General features: G+C 30.1%; 4 protein-coding genes across 4 annotated transcripts; 1 reads left to right on the plus strand and 3 right to left on the minus strand.

The window, feature by feature from the left end:
- Positions 1-1717: 1717 nt before the first annotated feature.
- Positions 1718-4649, plus strand: PGO_092450 (hypothetical protein; the record flags this gene model as incomplete). The annotated part of the gene is made up of 9 exons (XM_028687833.1): positions 1718-1798; positions 2084-2295; positions 2530-2632; positions 3153-3186; positions 3348-3475; positions 3707-3799; positions 3964-4008; positions 4233-4272; positions 4591-4649. The coding sequence occupies 9 exons, from the start codon at positions 1718-1720 to the stop codon at positions 4647-4649; spliced, it is 795 nt and encodes a 264-aa protein (XP_028543634.1).
- An 867-nt stretch (positions 4650-5516) lies between these two features.
- On the minus strand, positions 5517-7719 carry PGO_092460 (hypothetical protein; the record flags this gene model as incomplete). The annotated part of the gene is made up of 3 exons (XM_028687834.1): positions 5517-5749; positions 5978-6076; positions 6561-7719. The coding sequence occupies 3 exons, from the start codon at positions 7717-7719 to the stop codon at positions 5517-5519; spliced, it is 1491 nt and encodes a 496-aa protein (XP_028543635.1).
- A 1164-nt stretch (positions 7720-8883) lies between these two features.
- Positions 8884-13137, minus strand: PGO_092470 (hypothetical protein, conserved; the record flags this gene model as incomplete). Its single annotated transcript, XM_028687835.1, has 1 exon — positions 8884-13137. One exon carries the CDS (start codon positions 13135-13137, stop codon positions 8884-8886), a length of 4254 nt encoding a protein of 1417 aa, XP_028543636.1.
- Positions 13138-16222: 3085 nt separating this feature from the next.
- Positions 16223-18257, minus strand: PGO_092480 (hypothetical protein, conserved; the record flags this gene model as incomplete). The annotated part of the gene is made up of 2 exons (XM_028687836.1): positions 16223-17407; positions 18183-18257. 2 exons carry the CDS (start codon positions 18255-18257, stop codon positions 16223-16225), a joined length of 1260 nt encoding a protein of 419 aa, XP_028543637.1.
- Between the last annotated feature and the right edge of the window lie 1332 nt (positions 18258-19589).

Below are 19589 nucleotides of genomic sequence, written 5' to 3' on the forward strand. Positions count from 1 at the left end.
TATTAAAAATTAGTAAAACGATGAAATTCTACTTGCTCATTTACATGATTTATTTATGTGCATATTAAATATATACATAAGTTTGTGGCCTGAATCCGTACATACATATATATTTCCATTTCTATTTCTATCTGCATGTGCATTTGACAGTTCAAGCAGGAAAATTCTTCTCCCTCATATGGTTCTTACGAATTGAGAAAGGAGGGAAAAAAAAAAAAAAAAAAAAAAAAAAAAAAAAAGAAAAAAGCTGGTCCATTGCTTATTGCATGTGCAAAAAATGATCACTGCACACTTAGAGCTTTTAGCAAAAAAAAAAAAAAAAATAAAATAAAATAAATAAATAAAAAAAAATAAAGTAAAATAAAAAAGTGAAAAAAATTACGTTTTAACGCAAAAAAAAAAAAAATAAAAAAAAAAAGGGCAGGGAGGCAGGAAAGAAAGAACTGATAAATGGTGTATAAACTAATGAAATGTCGTTAATATTTAGATTTAGAAAATGCTATTTTATTTATTTACTTTTTTTTTTTTTTTTTTTTTTTGAAATTTAAGATAATGCATTATGTCACATTTATGCTCACTTAATTGAAAAATTTATATAATAGTTATACACGTTTTTTTAGTTTAAAAAAAAAAAAAAAAAAATAGATGAATGGATGGATAGATGATAGGTAGATAATCTTTTGATTCCTGTGTTACAATTTATAAAGCGAGAGTTACAGATATATGGATATATATTATTATTTTATTTATTTATTTTTTTTTTTTTATTGAAATGAAAAAGAACAAGAACAAACTTTAAGAATAATAACTATTTAGCTCCTACACTACATTTGACACATTTGTTTTTCGTAAACCTTACTCTAGCATTTGTTAAAGTACACCTCGTGGTAACATTTGTTCACCATACATACACACACACACACACCTTGCCCCAACGTACTTTTTTTTTTTTTTTTTTTTTTTGCACACAATTTTGTTTAGTCCCTTCGCACAGTAAGTTTTTGCATTTTTTATATTATTTCATTGAACTTTATTACACTTCAACATTTTTTATTACATTTTTATATCATCTCTCATGTGATGTTTCAGTTACTGTTGTAGTTTTGAACCTGTGAAGGTGTTCTTACTTAACGTGTATTGTGTTGTTATGTACACTTTTATGTCATGATCATTACTGCTCTTTGAGCAGGGCTTAATTCTGTTATGTTGGCTTAGCCAGTTTACACTTTTTAATCTACTGAGTGCGTTCTGCACTTGCATCATATGAGTTACATGCAGAGATATTTTCTCCATGGTAACATCACACACCACCACAAGAACCCCTTCGTCCCAACCCCCAAATGCACACATTACACATATGTTGCATATCAAACATATTTAACGAATGAGGAATCTAAAAATCCATTTTTCCCACCTGAAAATTTTAATTTTTTTATTCCTTTTTTTTTTTTTTTTTTTTTTGCAATCTTATTTTCCACTCGTCTATGTGTAATTATTCACACGAAACAGGAAAAAAAAAAAATAAAAAAAAAATAGAGGAAAAGGAGGGGGGAAAAAATATTCTTTTAATACCTCTTTTGTATTAATTAAAAACACACAGAAGGAGGAATCTTTGTTGCTATATATATATATATATATATATATATATATTGCATCTCAGTGTACACAGAATATTACAATAATAATACCTACCTTTAGTCTAGAAGCAGCATAAACAATGAGTAATTGTAAAACGGAATCTCAGTATATATCTCAAAAAGCTTTGGCGTATGAACCCTCCAAGGAGGAAATTAAATTTGTAAAAAAAAAAAAAAAAAAAAAAAACAAAAAAAACAAAAACAAAAACAAAAACAAAAACAAAAAAACAAAAGGAATAGGAATAGAACAACAGAAACATTGCAATGAAAATGGCGTGAAAGAAATAGAGGAATGGAAATGGGCACCAAGCTAAGGCGAACTGTACCCCCTCATTTTCGCGAATACTTCCATATACATAGCATATGGGATAAAAATTCATTTAATTTTTTTTCCCGTTATATAACCTATTTTTTTTTTTTTTTTTTTTTTTTAACTACCTTCACAGTACCACAAAAATAATCATAAAAGCTTAAGGTACATTTTTTGTCGTCAAGAATTGGATGATTTTGAAAAAGAGAAAATACAGGAACTAAAGGATTTTGTTAATAATTTAAAAAAAAAAGAAAATGAAGGAAAAGGGAAAGAAGAGACATATGAAGGCATATTCAAGAATACAATTTTTGAAGATGACAATTATGTGCTTCGATTTTTACAAGGGTTAGTATAAAAGGGGGTGGGGGTGGGGGTGGGGGATAGGAGTGAAAAAGGATCATAGTGTCTACATGATTAACATATTCTTTAATATATCATGAAAGGGTTGTATACATATACATGTACAAGTACATATATGTACATTTACGAACCAAGGAGGAGCGTTCTCTCATTCAAAGTTATGTTTTTATTCCCCCTTTTTTTTTTTTTTTTTTTTTTATTCTCTTCCCACAAATGTAGAAATGAATTCCACTTTGAAAAGTGTTATTATGATATGCTAAGACACCTGGAATGGAGAGATGAAAACCTCCCAGTATTATATGACGATATCAAGGATTTATTGGTAAGACGAATGGAGCTAAGCAGAAAAATAAATATGCTTCAGGATGTGTATGTGTGTATGTGAGGGGGGAGAGAGGTCCTGTGTTATGGATGATTTTTTTTTTTTTTTTTTTTTTTTTTTTTTTTTATTTTACTGCTCAATTTACGGATGAAATTTCTCCCCATTTCACTTTCCCATTTGTCAGAAAAACGGATATATTTATGTTCACGGACGGGATAAACAAATGCATCCAATAATTATTATAAATTGTAAAAACTTCATATCTTCGAGCACGGTAAGGAGAAAAAAAAAAAAAAAAAAAATGTCACAAAATTTGAGGTTTGCATATTATGTAGACGGGATGTTTAAAGAAAAAAGCACGTTTGGAAAAATGCAACACTTGTATTTTTCATGTTGTTCTATACTTTTCTGTGATATACCTTTTGCACGTTTATAAATGCGACAATTTTGTTTTACTTTAATTTGTTTTATTTTTTTTTTTTAATTTTTTTTTTTTTTTTTTTTTTTCCTCTCATTTCAGAAGGACGTTTTAAGGGTAGCCTACTACTGGATGGGTAAAGTTTTATTTTATTTTTTTATGTACCACTTCCCAATGTGAATATTGTTTCAGCTTGATTTCATATTGCATAATTTTATTCACATGCCAACTTGTTATATCTCGTCTAATCATGCCCACTATTCAATGTGTTTAATCTCATACCATCATTCTTTTCAGAATTCATAATATCAAATCTATTCATTGAAGGGAAAATTGAGCAATGGAGAGTTATAATCGACTTATCATCATGTGGTGTTTTGAACATACCCATAGGGACTTTAAAAGATATCTCCAAGTGTCTTAGTGTAATTAGAAAAAAAAAAAAAAAATATATATATATATATATATGTGACATGATGTGAGAAATATAAAATGGAGAAACTAAGATTTGCTATTATATAATGTCACACAAATTATTATACGTAAAAATAAAATAAAATAAAATAATAAAAATAAAAATAACCAAAAGGGGATGGTGTTATTACACGCATAACATGATTTTACTTTTATTTTTATTGTTTACTACCTCCATTCAGTGTAATTACAGATCAAGATTAGCAAAAATGTTAATCCTTAGTGCACCTCTCTTTGTTACTGGAATGTGGCACATGCTGAAGTCAATCATACCGGTAAAGAATTACTGCACACAGGGGGTAGAGGGTAGAGGGAGAGAGTATATATATGCTACAGACGGTTCTAATTACCCTTTTTTTTTTTTTTTTTTTTCTGCTTCAACTATGCTGTTAGCAGCACTATCTATATGATACTCCTCTTTTACTGTCCTGTTTTACAGGTTGTAACGCAGCAGAAAATAACAATATCTTCAGCCGGAATAGATGTAAGAAGGGGAAGAGGAAAGAAAACATATCTTTTTATTAATTTTATATTTTTTTTTTTTCGTTTACATGGAATGAGAAACATTTTATTATACAATACTATGCATGCACATGTACAGCGTTTTTTTTTTGGTTTAATTAAAATTTTTTTTTATTTTATTTTTTTTTCTTCCACCTGATTATTTACCCTTTTTCTGATTTTTTTTTTTTTTTTGCCCTATCATAGAAAAGGCTTCTTGAACAAGTGGACGCAGACCAACTGGAAAGTAAACTAACAAAAAGACGATTTTTCTTTTTTTTCTTTTTTTTTTTTTTCAAAAATCAGTTAAATATATGCTTTCGTTTTGATTATGGGTTATGATTTTTCCTCTTATCATACTTTAGGGAGCCATTCATGCCTCTCATTTTTCACGCCTCTCATTTTTCACGCCTCTCATTTTTCACGCCTCTCATTTTTCACGCCTCTCATTTTTCACGCCTCTTATTTTTCACGCCTCTCATTTTTCACGCTTCTCCTTGTTCATGCTTCTCATTACTCAGTTTTACCTGTCCTACATCCTTTTTTTCTCTTCCCACTTTTTCAGAAAAATTTGGAGGGAAATGTGAAAACGCAACAACCTTTAGCAAACCCATTATGCCATAATCCTAATTTTGTTAAGGCTTGCATTATTTAAGTTTTTATATAACATTTGCTTCTTTTTTTTTTTTTTTTTTTTTTCATCCTTTTCTTTTCTTTTCGTTTATCCAACTACTTTTGTTGCATTACTTTTTAAAACAGCGTTATTCGAGTTTTGAAAAAAAATATTCGAGTTACCTGTCCAGTTATCATATCGATCGTTTTAGTTTCTTTTTCCATCTGCCCCATCTATACGTTTTATACTCCAGCTAGCACATGTGCTCTTTTTTAATTTTGCAATTTATTTTTCATTTTGCATACGCATTTGGCTTACCCATTTTGTAATTACCATTTTCTTTGTTTTTCTTTTTTTTTTTTTTTTTTTATATTTTACTTATTTCCTTAACCACCTCTTCTCATTTTGTGCCTTTTTTTTTTTTTTTTTTTTTTAAGTTCCTTTCACAACACAAGATTTCAATAAATTTTAAAATTTTTTATTAAACAAGTATTTCATATGAATCTACACAAATAATGGAAATGTTACGAATAAGTAGCAGGTTATGCATGTGCATACAAATTTTAACAGATTTAGAAAAATCACATTTTTCCATTACATGAAAATGCAAAAAAACTGTTCTTTAGAATGAAATATTACTCGTAAAAAATTAAATCACAAATTTGCACACCTACGTTTGGAGGTTCTCTCCATCTGTTTATGTATGCGTGTGTGGGCCAAAATTTCCAGGAATTTCTGCTCGAAATTTTCAATTATCTTTCCTTAGCTACCCCAAGACTCAGACACAAGGACATGCTCACGAATACTTGTATTATAAGCATTGTATTTACAAATAGAGGAAGAAGAAGAAGAAGAAGCGGTGCTATATAGGGTGTGTCTCACAAATCCTGGTCGTAAAACATACCATAAAAAATACGCTTAAAAAAAATAAAGGAAAAGCAAAAAAAAATGTAAGAAAAAAAGAAACACGCATGCAGAAAAAAGTAGATGAATTTCTTTTTTTTTTTTAAAAGTGCCGTTAATTTTTTTTGTTCCTTAAAAAAAAGTTTTATGGGATATGTTAATTTGTCTTTGTCATATTTGATAGTATCCTTAACATGTTGTAGGCAAGCTGAAATGGTTAAAAGTGGATAATTTTTTTTTTTTTTTTTTTTTCCCCCTTTATATTGTATAAAAGTAAAGCTAAAATGAACATTAAATGTTCTGATGAATCAGTGAATATGTATTTATAGGGGAAAACACAACTTGTTCATTTTCTATGTAGTGAAAAGGAAAGAAGATCTAACCCTAAGACATGGCTATAAGATCTGTTCCTTGTAAAAGTTCACTACAATATCACGCCCCACTGCACACTCGCGCTTCATTACACACTCACGTTTCACTACATAGTCGCGCCTCATTACACTGCTTTGCGTTCCCGTTAAAGTATCATATTTAACTAAAATATATTTTTGAGCTTCTATTCATTTGAGGACCCCTTTTATTTTTTTTACTCTTATACATGATTGGTGCCATATATTCTACACTGAGATAATTCACTATGCTTAGAACTACTATACTTATAAAAAAAAATATTTAGAACAATCCTAATATACTTGCATAATGTCAGCTGTTAAATATGAACAAGCGGAGTGAACACATGCTTGTGGTTCAGACAGAAATTGGAAAAAAATTATTACCACTAAATCGTTTTATTGAAATATTATATGTCCTTTTATATTCCATAGAATCAACCATTTGTTGCATTTTCCATTTGGTATCTCCCTCATTACCTGAAAAGGAGGGGAGGGGAGGAGGGGCATTTATTGTACCCTCTCAGAAGTGTCAGTTAGCGAAGATTTTTCGCCTGCACATGCATATGCATTTTTTCACATTTTCGCTTTTTCATTTTTATATTACTTCATTTATTTTCCTTCATTTACCTGCCCCGTTAACTGGGTGTGAATCCTTTAAGTCCTCAACTTCGATAGGTGACGACACCTCAGTCTCCACCATTAATCCACTCTTCGACAATCCTTCTTTTTCTGTACAAGCCTTTCCATCTAATGGGTTGATGGGTGAGACCCCTTGGGAACACCCTTGTGTAATGGATGAAGAATCGCTTGTATCTTTGCTCAGATTGGTACCCCTGTGAGAATCTTCTATTTCTACGTTTTCTGAATATATGGAAGCCACTTTTGAACCATAGAATATATTTTCCATAGAAACATTATTTTCTTTCAAAAATTCATCTAAGTTTGAAATATCACACATGTCTATACTCTGTGCGTAGCTTACTCCACGAGGAACCCCATCTACAATGAATGGAGATGAGTATGCATCTTTTTCATCATGATTCTCCTTTTTAAAATTGTAAGCATTTCCTATAGTTATGCATTCATCAATAATGTCTAACGTTCCAATTTTTTTTTTCTCCATTTTTGTATTTATCGCAGTGTTTAATAACATTTCTATTTGTTTACTTCTTTTTCTGTTCTCGCTTTCATCACTGTCGTCTCCTTTCAAATCTTCAAACGTTCTGACCATGCTGCTATCGTTACTTCGTGTCTTATTTGAAAGCGTTTTCCCGCACGAGTGTAAATGCGAACCAGCTACATCTGAACCTGCACTTGAACCTACATCTGAACCTGCACTTGAACCTGCACTTGAACCTACATCTGAACCTGCATCTGAACCTATATCTATGTTAATAACCTCTTTTATATCATTTAAATTTTTTTTTATTTTCCTAATACTGGAATTTATAATATCTACGCTTTGACCAATGGACGATGCACAAGTGTCATCATCCCTGTGGCAATCACCACACCATTCATTTTCTATCACTGCATTGCATCCATCATGACAGTTTATGTTTTTTGTGATGTCGTCTGCCCTATAGTTATCATTTTCCTCCATGTTTTCATTTTCACTTTTCGTATAATTTTCATCTCGTAGAGTCTGATGTATGACCTGTTTACTATCTTGTCTAAAATAGCAAGAAGTTTCTTCATTCTTGTAAACCAATTTGTTTGATATTATTTTATCATTTCTTTTCTTTTTTTCCCGATCAATTGTTCCTTCAACAAAATATCCATCCATCAGACTTTTTATATTTTCTCGTATTCTTTAAACGTGGTAAAAAGTGTAATTAGAATATACCACATTTAGTTAGTGCACTACATGAGTCGCCTTTTTTTTTTTTTTTTTTTTTTTTTATATGTGTGTGTCCTTACAGCCTAAGGCATAAATCCAAGCTCAAACATGAATATGTATATATATATGTACATATATTATGCATAGACGAATGGGAAGGACACTACAAGAGAGATGTAAAAAAAAAAAAAAAAAAAAAAAACTGAGCCTTGAAGGATAAATTCTGGTAATAGTAACAAATCTAAAAATATTCTATTTCTGTTTTGCTCTTCACCTCGCTTTAGTTCTTTTTTCCAATGTTTAAAGTTCGTGAGTATCCAAAGGAAGATGCAAAAAACACATACATGTGCGTGCACGTGTAAGAGGGATTTCCTTAAAACACGGAGCAACAAATGATGAGGTACCTAGGTTCATATGGCCGCATGAGGAGACACACGTCAACGAGTGTGTAAATATGTGCATATATGCACAAACATATATATATACATATGCATATACGGGTGCATTTACACAATCCACCATCTGAAGCTGCAAAAAAAAGCATCTTTTAAGAATGGCTCCATTAAGAGTGAAATGGTCCCTTTTTTTTTTTTTTTTTTTTTTTTGTTGATATTACTAATAATTGTGTAACGTGCAAATTTGTTCGGTGATGGAAAACGTCTATATAATTTGGTACACAATTTGTGGATTTACTTTATTTTTCCCATGTACTGGTCATCAAGAATAGCATGCAAAAATTAGATGCACAGTGGGTTCACAAATAGTATGCGAAAAGGTAAAAAAAAAAAAAAAAAAAAAAAAAGTACAAGGGCATTAAGGAAAAATAGTTAAAGACAAAACGGTGAAAATTACAAGACGATGAACGGTAAAACTGCAAAATGGCAGATGGCAAAAACTGCAAAATGGTAGATGGCAAAAACTGCAAAATGGCAGATGGCAAAAACTGCAAAATGGCAGATGGCAAAAACTGCAAAATGGCAGATGGCAAAAACTGCAAAATGGCAGATGGCAAAAACTGCCACATGCAGGCGTAGCTTAAGTGGGAGACCGCGCGGCTGGAAGCATCAGGTGCGTGATCCCAAAGTAGGGTGTACTTGACGAAAAGAGATGTCAAAATTGTTCATTCTTGTTTGCATCTATGATGGTAAGGATTCTATTATAAGAATTGTCTAGAAATGTCAATATGGGGGAAGAGGCATACTTTGGCATATTATCATACACAGACTTCAAATTTTTGTACGTAAATTCAAAGGAGTATTTATCAATTGAGGGTATTGTACAACCATTATGATCATGGTCTTCATTTCCAGATGAACCTTTTTTTTTTCTATTTTTCTGATCACTCAAGTTTATCTTATTACTATCATCCACATTTTTCTTATCATAACTTTCCTTATTTTTTAAAGCTCCTAAATCATTGTTATAATTTTCCAAAGACAGTTTTTTATTATTTTCACTGACATTTATGAAACCTTGATCTTTTTTTTCATTGCTATGTTCATTCTTCGGTTCTATTTTTTCTTCATATATAATACTCGGTTGGTACACTTCTTCCTCAAGATTTCTATTATTTTTGAGATTTACAAAAGTTTCACGCAAGTAGATATTTTCATAAAAATATTTTCTTTCATGCTCCTTTCTTTTGTTTTGTAGACTAATTGGGGCTAAATCCGAAGAATCCATACGCGCTAAATCGCTACAATTTATTGTCCCGTTCAATATTTTTTTTCTTAATTCTGAATTGTCTTTTCTCAATAAATTACTACATATTGAAAATAATTTCATTTTTATTTCCATTTTGTTGTTATACGTTTCTATAACTTTTTCTACTATTTGTTTACTCATAGTTTTTGTGTCGACACTTGTATTTTCTTTATCTAATGCATGTTTAATTTTGTCAATTACTTTTGTGTATTTGCTTATATTTCTATCTTCCCCATCCTCTGCGTTACATGCACCATCCAAATAATCTACTAGCTTTTTGTACTCTTCATCTTTTTTTTCTCCCTGCACCTTGTTATGAGGAACAACTCCTCTGCCATTACTATTGTTAATAGTAGTGCGAGTCATATTTCCGTTATCAACAACTGTGATATTTTTTTCCTTTACAAATCCTTTCTGCCCTTTCAAATTTTCCCTTTTCTGTAATTTCCCCTTTTTTCCTTTTCTTCTTTTTTTCTTTCGATGTGACGCATACTCTTCATTACAAAACTCAGAATCTCCACTATACACCTCTTCGTTCAATATTTGATTTTCCTCAACAATGTCTTCATCCGTGTATCCTCTTGGATCTTCATATGTGTTTTCATCTTCGCTTTCATTCGATATACATCCCTCATCAAACAGTTCATCATCGTCTTCTTTTTTTTTCTTCCTCTTTCTATCACTACGTCTTTTCGTGCTGGTCCTTCCTTCCTCGCCGGTGCTCAAACTTTTTCCTCTTCCTCCCGCAATTGTTCCATCTGCTGTTCCATCTGCTGTTCCATCTGCTGTTCCATCTGCTGTTCCATTTGCTGTTCCATTTGCAGTTCCATCTGCAACTGCTTGACAATTTTTAGTTGTGCCCTTAGTTTCCTTCTCACACACAGATCCTTTTTTTATTTCGCTTTTGACAAGGACTGCGCGGCCATCTTCACTTTCTCGAATTTGTCCCATCTGGTTCGCGTTTGCTTCTCCTATTTGGGCCAGTTCTCCCCCCCCCCCTTCCTCGTTTTTTTTTTTTTTTTTTTTTTTTTTTTTTTTTTTTTTTTTTCTTTTCTCCACTTCATTCTTTTTTTTTTTTTTTTTTTTTTTTTTTTTTTCTTTTTTCTCTTCATCACTAGATATCATTGTGTGCAATTTTTTCTTTTTATCTTCTGCCTCAGTTTGTGTCATTTGGAGGGTGCTATCATCACAAGTGAATGAGACCTTTTCATTTTCAGGAACTGCTGAATTGTCACTGTTGCTACTGTTATTATGATTTCCTGTACCCTGCGGAATTCCGCATATATCTCCATTTTTATTATTACTTTTTTTTTTCCCATTTGCACACATGAGGGGATTTTTTTTTTTTTTTTTATTTTTTTTATTATTATTCCTTGCAGGTGCAGGTAAATTTTTCGTTTTTTCATCAAATGACATTTTTTTTTTCTGAACGGTTAATAAAGCTTTTTCCTTTGTTGTATTGTATAAGGAAAAAAAAGGAAGGTCAAAGTTTAGGATACTTTTGACGTACTCATTATATATAAAAAAATTATGATTGTAAACATTTACTAAATCACAAAAGTAGGAAAAATAACTAAGGTGATTATTTATATTATGCACATTATTATAAATACAATTAATGCAGATAAAATATATATCTGTTTGCTTTACTTTTTGTCTTTTTATTTTTATATCATACGATTTTTTATATTTTTGTAAAAACCCATACATTTTATTCACCTTGCAAATGAGGTCGGTATTTTTATTACTGTTCATATAATTGAACATAATTTCACACAACATTATGTTAATATCATAATACATTCTACAATTAAAGCAGAAAAAATACAAATATTCAAAATTCTTGTATGTTAACACATAATTGCTATTTTTGTCATAAAATACATTGTATCTATCTCTTATTTTCTCATACATATTACAATTTGCTAAAAAATTAAAATCTTCATCACTCCTCCTGTTTATAATAATGCAATTTTTTGCTACTTCAGGAACAATTTTGATATTTTTGTACAAGAAGCTATCGTAATAAAATACTCTAAAGCTGCAACATCCGTCCTTTTTCCCTCTTTTTATTTCATCTTTCTCCATATAGTTCAGTATAATATCTTCATCATATTCACATGAGCAGATACTGCTGTCCACCTCGTCTGATGAAATGCACTCAACTGAGGTCTTGCACAGTACACGTTCATCAGATTGGCAATTTACAATAACGTGCCTATCTCCCGAATACTTGTAATGTTTTGTCTGGGTTTCTCCATTTTTCTCCTCGAGAGTTTCTTCCCCATCTGGATTACTCATTCCCACGGAATTTTTCAAACGGCTTGCTGTGTCCTCTTCCACGAAATTATCACCTGTATTACTTAAAGAAGGCACAAAACTGCATTTCGTCCTATTATGAGAATTAGATTGATTAGAACGCTTTTCAAATTTAGCAATATTAAGCCTCTTATTGTGCTTAAAACATAATGGGAAATCATTAAATAAATAAACAAATTCGTAAAAATTATAAATTTGAATTTTGTTTACAACACTTGGTTCACTAATTTTACTGAAGCAACCCAAACAAGGCAATACATGCCACCTGTTTAAATTGTGTTCCAAATTGTTGTATAAAAATTTCTTACACTCATTGCTGCTATATATTAACTGTCCTATAATATTTATGTTTTTGTCTTTTTTTACAAACTTGTAAATTTGAGATTTCATAATAATATTGTTATTTGCTTTCACACAAACAGTATCATATTTTTTTAATTTTCCTATACGACTTTTAATTTTTTTTATTTTTTTAGTTTCCATTTTTTCCACGTTTTCGTTATATTTATTAATTATATCAAGAATTTTTAAATTGCTCATACTGTTTTTTTTTTTACTTTTCTCTGAAATGTTCGATGAAAATGCAGAGGAGGACGAAGAAGAAGATGAGCATGTTGAGTATGAACTTGTTGAGGAAATGGATTCGCAGGATGAGTCACAAGAATTTCCAGATGAAAAGGAACCGCACAAATTTTGCCTTTTTTTATGTTTTTCCCTCGGCACTACGTCATTACCAGTGTCATCATTAGCAGTTTCATCATTAGCAGTGTCATCATTACCAGTTTCATCATTACCCGTGTCATTGTGGCATGAATTAACCTGACTAGAATCGGCGCCGCTGGAATCATCATCACCAGCATTAGTCAGTATTTCATCATCGTATTTTTTATCATCTCCTTCCATTTTTTGTGGACGCTTTTTCCTCTCCAACTTTGCTGCATTTTTTTTCTCTTCCAGTTTGTTATGCGCAACAACACGGTCAAGGTTGAATTTTCTCTTCTCTGAATTCTCCCTCTCATCATGTTGTTTTAACTTTTCAAGGACTTCATAATTTTCAACATCATTTGATGAAAAAAAGGATTTCAAATACAAGATGTTGGAAATATAAGGTTTCTCTTCTGACGTGTAGCAAAATGAATTTTTATTTAAATAATAATACAGCTTGCACATATCACGTAGGTTCATATGATTGTTTACTTTCCTCACATCTAACGTGGTTATATCGAGATCAAAAATATTACTGCTATTAACATCTACAAATTGTATGGGTTCTGTAACATCCCAGTCACTTTCATTTCGACTGGGGTCAACCATTTTGTTTGTTTCATCATATTCCATCATGCTTATTCCTTTGGGTCTCGTGACGGATTCTCCAAAATCCAAATGAGTTTTTCTTTTTTTTCTTTTTTTTCTTTTTTTTCTTTTTTTTTTTTATAAACATAAAATGATATGATCCTGTCGTCTACAATAATATACGTATGGCAAGTAGCAAGCCTATATAGATGCCACAGAATGTTATTCTGAGAAAAGTACTTTTCTGAAAAAATTATTGTTTATAAACCTGTACACGTGCTTGCACTTCCACTTTCTATAAATTCTTCTTCTTTACAGCGAAGAATGCGTGTCAATAAAAAAAAAAAAATCGCTTTAAGCAGGTCTCTATTCCGGACTGATTATCCATTCATGGCAAATATGGCATCCAGCATGCGTACAATTCATGCATGAACATGTATGTATATATATGTACATACATACATGTAAAACAATTTTAAAAATCCTGTTTTGTTTTATGTCTCAAAAAGGGCACACCACTTCATTGCTTGTTTTATTTATTTATTCATTTTACTTATTCATTTTATTTATTTATTTTATTTTATTTACACCGACTTTATTTACTCATTTTATTTATTTTTCCTAATTCCCCATTTGGTAGTTTTCTCCAAAAATATACAATAACCTTCAAGTGGCCCAAATTAACAGATGTTGAAGCATCGAATTATTTAAATGCTGTTATATGTTTTTGCTCATTTATCTACTTGCGTGTTGTTTCATCATTTAGCCTCCTTGCACATTTGTTGTTTACTCATTTGTTTATTTGTTTGCTTATTTGTTTGTTTGCTTATTCGTTTGTTTGTTTATTTATTTGATTGTTTGTTTATATATATTTCTCTCCTAGCTTAATTTTGTTACCTGACAGTTCATTACCGCGACTGCCAAGGTTTATTATCAGTAGGAAGGCTTACAAATGAATAGCTAAGATTACATGAGTATTAAAATATGTTCAAAATCAGGTACAAATATATACATATATACGTACATAACATATGAAGCATTGAATGTACATAATAACACTTGCGTATGTAAGGAATGCTCTTAACGTGTGAATGCTGCCCAGTTGGTAATGTTGAAACAAAATCACCACTATATTTTTTTAAGTAAATATGTAATATAGTAACGGATAAAAAAAAATTTAATGTTATCTGAGTGGGAAAATGTCTCTACACTACTGTAGATAGTATTTATATATATATATATATATATATATATATATATATATATATATATATATAATATATATATTTATATACATTTTTTATTTTTTTTTCTGATATGTTGTATTTTTTCAGTCACATAGGAAGCAAAACAACAGTGCCAATGCAAATGTTGCAATGAGAGTTTATTTCCTTCCATGTAATATTTCCTGTTTTCAAATAGTGAAAAGCAATGTTTATTTCGTTGTGCATCATGCTTCCTTTTTTTTTTTTTTTTTTTTTTTTTTTATTTTACCAACACTCGTTCATTTGGATAATTTCATAAATGAGTGAAACATATTAAGGACAGTCGGTTTTCATAAATTTTGCCTACATTTGTTCATGAGAAAAAAATAAAAAATAAAAACATAGAACAAGGACACAAAATAAACCAAAGAGAAATCTACTAGAACGGATATCTTATAAACTCCATTTCCATTCCATTGCTGCAAATCCAATCGTCATTAAACTGCAGTGCACAAATATTCACGTAGGGACGAAGGAGAGAAGAAAAGCTCAAACAAGATTTAGTATGTCGAGAAAAAAAATTTACAGTTATGTCTCAGTAGTTGTAATGAGAAAACGCAACATTTACTATGAATTTATATTGAAACATGAGACCTAAATTTGAAAATGTATAAAAAAATATAAAAATAGCTTGCTGAGAATAAAAAAAAAAAAAAAAAAAATACTTAAAGATAGAACGTTTTTACCTGACAAAATCAGGTAAGTGTGGAACATTTATATGACCAATAAAGGTAAAAGTGGAAAACATGGTATTTTTCAGATTACCTACTACAGAAAAGGAAAATATTTAAGGTATGGGGGGGGGGGGAGTTCAGTGTGCTCATATCAGGTTAAATAAAATGTGTACTGATTATATATAGTTCACACAAAAGAGCATGTAATTTTTCATAGGATTTATTTTTTTCCTACTTTTTCCCTATTATTTTCCTACTTTTTCCCTATTATTTTCCTACTTTTTCCCTATTATTTTCCTACTTTTTCCCTATTATTTTCCTACTTTTTCCCTATTATTTTCCTACTTTTTCCCTATTATTCTCCTACTTTTTCCCTATTATTTTCCTACTTTTTCCCTATTATTTTCCTACTTTTTCCCCATTTTTTTCCTATTTTTTCCCCATTTATTTATTTTTTTTTTATCTTTCTCCTTTTAAAGCATCTTCACTATGCTTTCATAATAATACCTTTCCTATTCTAACCCTTTTTCCCTTTGTCACATTGATCAATTCAGTTAACAGTTACAACTCTATTAGAATTCATCTAACATGTTTGATTAAAAGAGAATTCAAAATAAAAAAAAGGTACAAAACAGTTGAGTCAAATGGTTTTTCCTTAAATTAGGTAACAGAAAAAAAAAAAAAAAAAGATTGATGTAATAAAAGAAAAGGGTGGTGACACAATGAAAAAAAAGGAAAAGGCCCCCTTTCCCACCGTTATATATCTTCTTAAAAATATGACAAGGTGTGGTAATACACCACATCCCTATGGGTGCGCACAGAAAAAAGATAAAGCCAATTTTCGAAGGTAAAAAAAAAATCCACACTTACATATAACAAACGGAAAACACATTACAAGACAGTAATACATTTGGAATTATATTGGATTGTCAATCTAGCACAAGGAAATGAGGAAAAAAATCTTTTCAATGTTAAGAAAACAAAAATGAATATTCATCGTGGCATGTTTTTATTCATACCTATACCATATTATCAAAACCATGATAACAATGGCACATTATTCCAGTTCATGTGTGTGTTTGTAAAATATTTATGTGTTCGCTCCACGCATGAACAAAGAATTGAAGTGACGCTCTTGGAGTTTTACAATTTCAACTAGAGACATTAACCATCCCTCTTCTATAGTATTGCTCCTCAATTTACGCTGATTTTAAAAATATCCTCTAGTTTCAACTTGGGAGTTTGTACATTGTGAGATTCGATTATATCGTTGTAATTGTCGCTATTAATATTTATTAAAATGAGGAAATCAATTTTCGGTATTCTTTTTTTTTGGTTGTTTTTCTCATTAATTATTAGTGTGGATACTTCATCCGCTTCATTTTCTAGGTCTGCGTAAATATCATCTTTAAAATTAATATCTTTTTTAAATTTGTTTAATGCATAATTATAGATTTTTATCATTTTGGTAGCCTCCAATTCGACATTAGCAGCTAATTCTTTATTAATACAATAAATGGAATAGTTAACGAAATTGTAACTATCGTTTACAGATGAATCCATTGAATTGTAGTGATTATATAGATAGGTACTTTTTTGTTTTTTATTTAATTCTAATTTTTCTTGAGTACTTGTTCGAATTAGTAAATTTTCTAGGAGATGAAAAATGCCTGAATTCCCTTCATTGAAACTGTTATATTTGTTCGTTATTATTTCACTAATACTCTCTTGATTTATCGATGGTTCTAGCATTTCCTTAATTTTTCCGAAGAACCATTCGTTGGCCACGTTTGAGGTGTATTCCTGCCTCAGAATCTGGTTCTCACTTGATTGACCACCATCGGGATTATTCTTAGTCAAATTATCAACATCGAGATTGTTCCTAGCAGAGTTATCGCCATTTGGATTGTCATAATCTGCTTCGTCAACAGTGGCCACATTTTCATTATCCTCACCCGTGTTCAAGAACACATTGTATTCCTTCACACGAGAAGGCGCCTCATACACCTGGTGATCAAATGAATCATCCTCATTCGTTACAAGAAATTCTTTTTTTTTTCTCTCATCATCACTTGTGTAATAATCAGCGTAGGAACTAAGATCACTGAGGAAAGGTGATTTATCCCTATTTTCACTAGTCAAATGTTTTTTTGTTTTTTTGTTTTTTTTCTTTTTCTTTTTATCTGCTGAATCATCTTCTATTTCGTTTATGTCATCTCCGAGAGTTTTATCAACAATGTTATTTCCATCTTCATCGATCACTCTGACGATATGTTTTGATCCTAATTTTTTTTCTTGTTGTGATTCATTTTGATTTTCATCATTACTTTTTTGTTCATTATTTTTCTCATCGTTTTCCTTTTCTCCATTAGGGTTGTCCTATTTATAGTATAAAATGGAAAGAATTACACAACGTTAGGCAGTTATTAAAAAAAATAAAAAAATACTATCACATTTGATACGTGCCTCTTATGGAACATTTCCCTTTTACGAGAACGCATGTATACAAGTGCAAACATCTATATGAATTTTATAAAAACTTCTGCACAACCGTGGCCTCAAGTAATTCTGCCTTTGTGTGTAGATACATTTGTGGAGAATTAATTATTTTTTTTTTTTTTTTAATGGTTCTTGTTCAATTTAGACTCATCAAGGTCAACTATTTACCTCATACCCTAGGATACTCCAAAAGTTGTAATTATTGCTAGTTGCCTGAGAAGATGAAAAAAAGGAGAGGACTCAAATTAATAGAGACTTCCTCAGTTTTGTTACCAGTACACGTTGCTCCGATGTGTGTGTGAATGAGCATATTTTGCACGGGTATATTTCGGATGGGCATATTTTGCATTGGCACTGTTGTTATATACATTCGTTCTATTCCCTTTGCACACTTTTTTTTTTTTTTTTCACGCGAATAATATGGAAGTAAAAGAATATTGTGTTTACTATTAGCTATGGATTATGCTTTCGAAGGAAAATCAATCATATAAAAGTAGTTGTATTCGTAAGCAATGTGCATGCTGAATAAACAAAAACACATAAAGAATATATATATCGCATCACCCCATATTCAGGGGTGGTGAGCATATCACGAACAAACACCTATGTGCTGGTTCGTCCATTAGCCCAGTTAAGGATGAATTGATGTGTTTACATTATCATTTCCGTTTTCTTTGCCCTGGCCACTTGAATTTCCTTCGGTGTAGTTGTAGTTAATTAGGTTCCACATGCTGCTGTCTGTTTTCACAGAATTTCGAGCAGCTAAGAAATATTTTCAATAGGTAAGGTTTGGGGGTGGGGTAGTGTAAAAAAAAAAAAAAAAAAAAAAAAAAAAAAAAAAAAAAAAAAAAAAAAAAAAAAAAAAAAAAAAAAAAAAAAAAAAAAAAAAAAAAAAAAAAAAAAAAAAAAAAAAAAAAAAAAAAAAAAAAAAAAATTTTAAAAAAAAAAAAAAAAAAAAAAAAAAAAAAAAAAAAAAAAAAAACCTGAAAAACAAAAAAAGCCTTAATAAAAATAGAAAAATTAAAAAAATAAAAACCGTGAGGGAAAAAGCAAGGGAAAGTTTGGAAAAAAAAAAAAAAAAAAAAAAAAAAAAAAAAAAATAGGAAATGGGGAATAGGAAACAGAATGGAGAAAAAGATTCACACATCGAAAATTCGTTCCTATGCGGTACTGATTGAAACAAAATGAAGCATTCGGAAGAAAACAGTTGTTTATTTTTATTATATTATTTTTTTGCTGTTATATTTGTATATTTTGTTCCATTGGCCTATACCTGGAAATGTACACATATGGTGATGTACAGGCATAAACGTTGTAAATGTGTACATATATACATACATGCTCGTATGCGGAACGGAATAGTATACATGAACAAGTGGTGTACACAGAATGAATACTATGTGTATACTACCACTGTTCATTCATAATTTGTGGAAAAAGTGCTAATTTTCCAAATAGATTTTTAAAAATAAAATAAAACAAAATAAATAAATAATGAATAAAAAAAAGGAAATTATCAAAATTAAGAACAAAAAAGGGAAAAAAAAAAAAAAATTATTCTAACAGTTGTTTAAATGTTATAATTTTTTTTTTTTTTTTTTTTTTTCCCTTTTTTGTGTGCATATTTTTATTTATGTAAAATAGTCTGTGGTTAGGAGGGGGAAGGTAATTTAAAGGTTCAATTCTTCTAAACAAAAAAAAAAAAAAAAAAAAAAAAAAGTATTAATGGTGATAGCTGTAATAGCGACAGTAGTAATGGGATAGTAGTACAATAATAAATAATAACAACGAAAAAAAAAAAAAAAAAGAGAAAAAACAGAAGAAAAAAAAATGGGAAAAAAAAAATTATACAGAAAACATTGTTTAATAATAAAAGAATTTTTCCCTATATTCCCAAATTTAAGGAAAAGTAAAATTTTTGTTGTAAATTTACATGTGTTTTAGTCCAAAAGGTTATTTTATTTTATTTTATTATTTTTTTTTTTTTTTTTTTCAAATATATGTATACATTAATATATACATGCATAAGTACAGTAGAACAGCAATTATGTAAGCAATTGCT

Source organism: Plasmodium gonderi (genome assembly GCF_002157705.1).
Source record: "Plasmodium gonderi DNA, contig: Chr09, whole genome shotgun sequence".
In the NCBI taxonomy this organism is placed as follows: Eukaryota; Apicomplexa; class Aconoidasida; order Haemosporida; family Plasmodiidae; genus Plasmodium; species Plasmodium gonderi.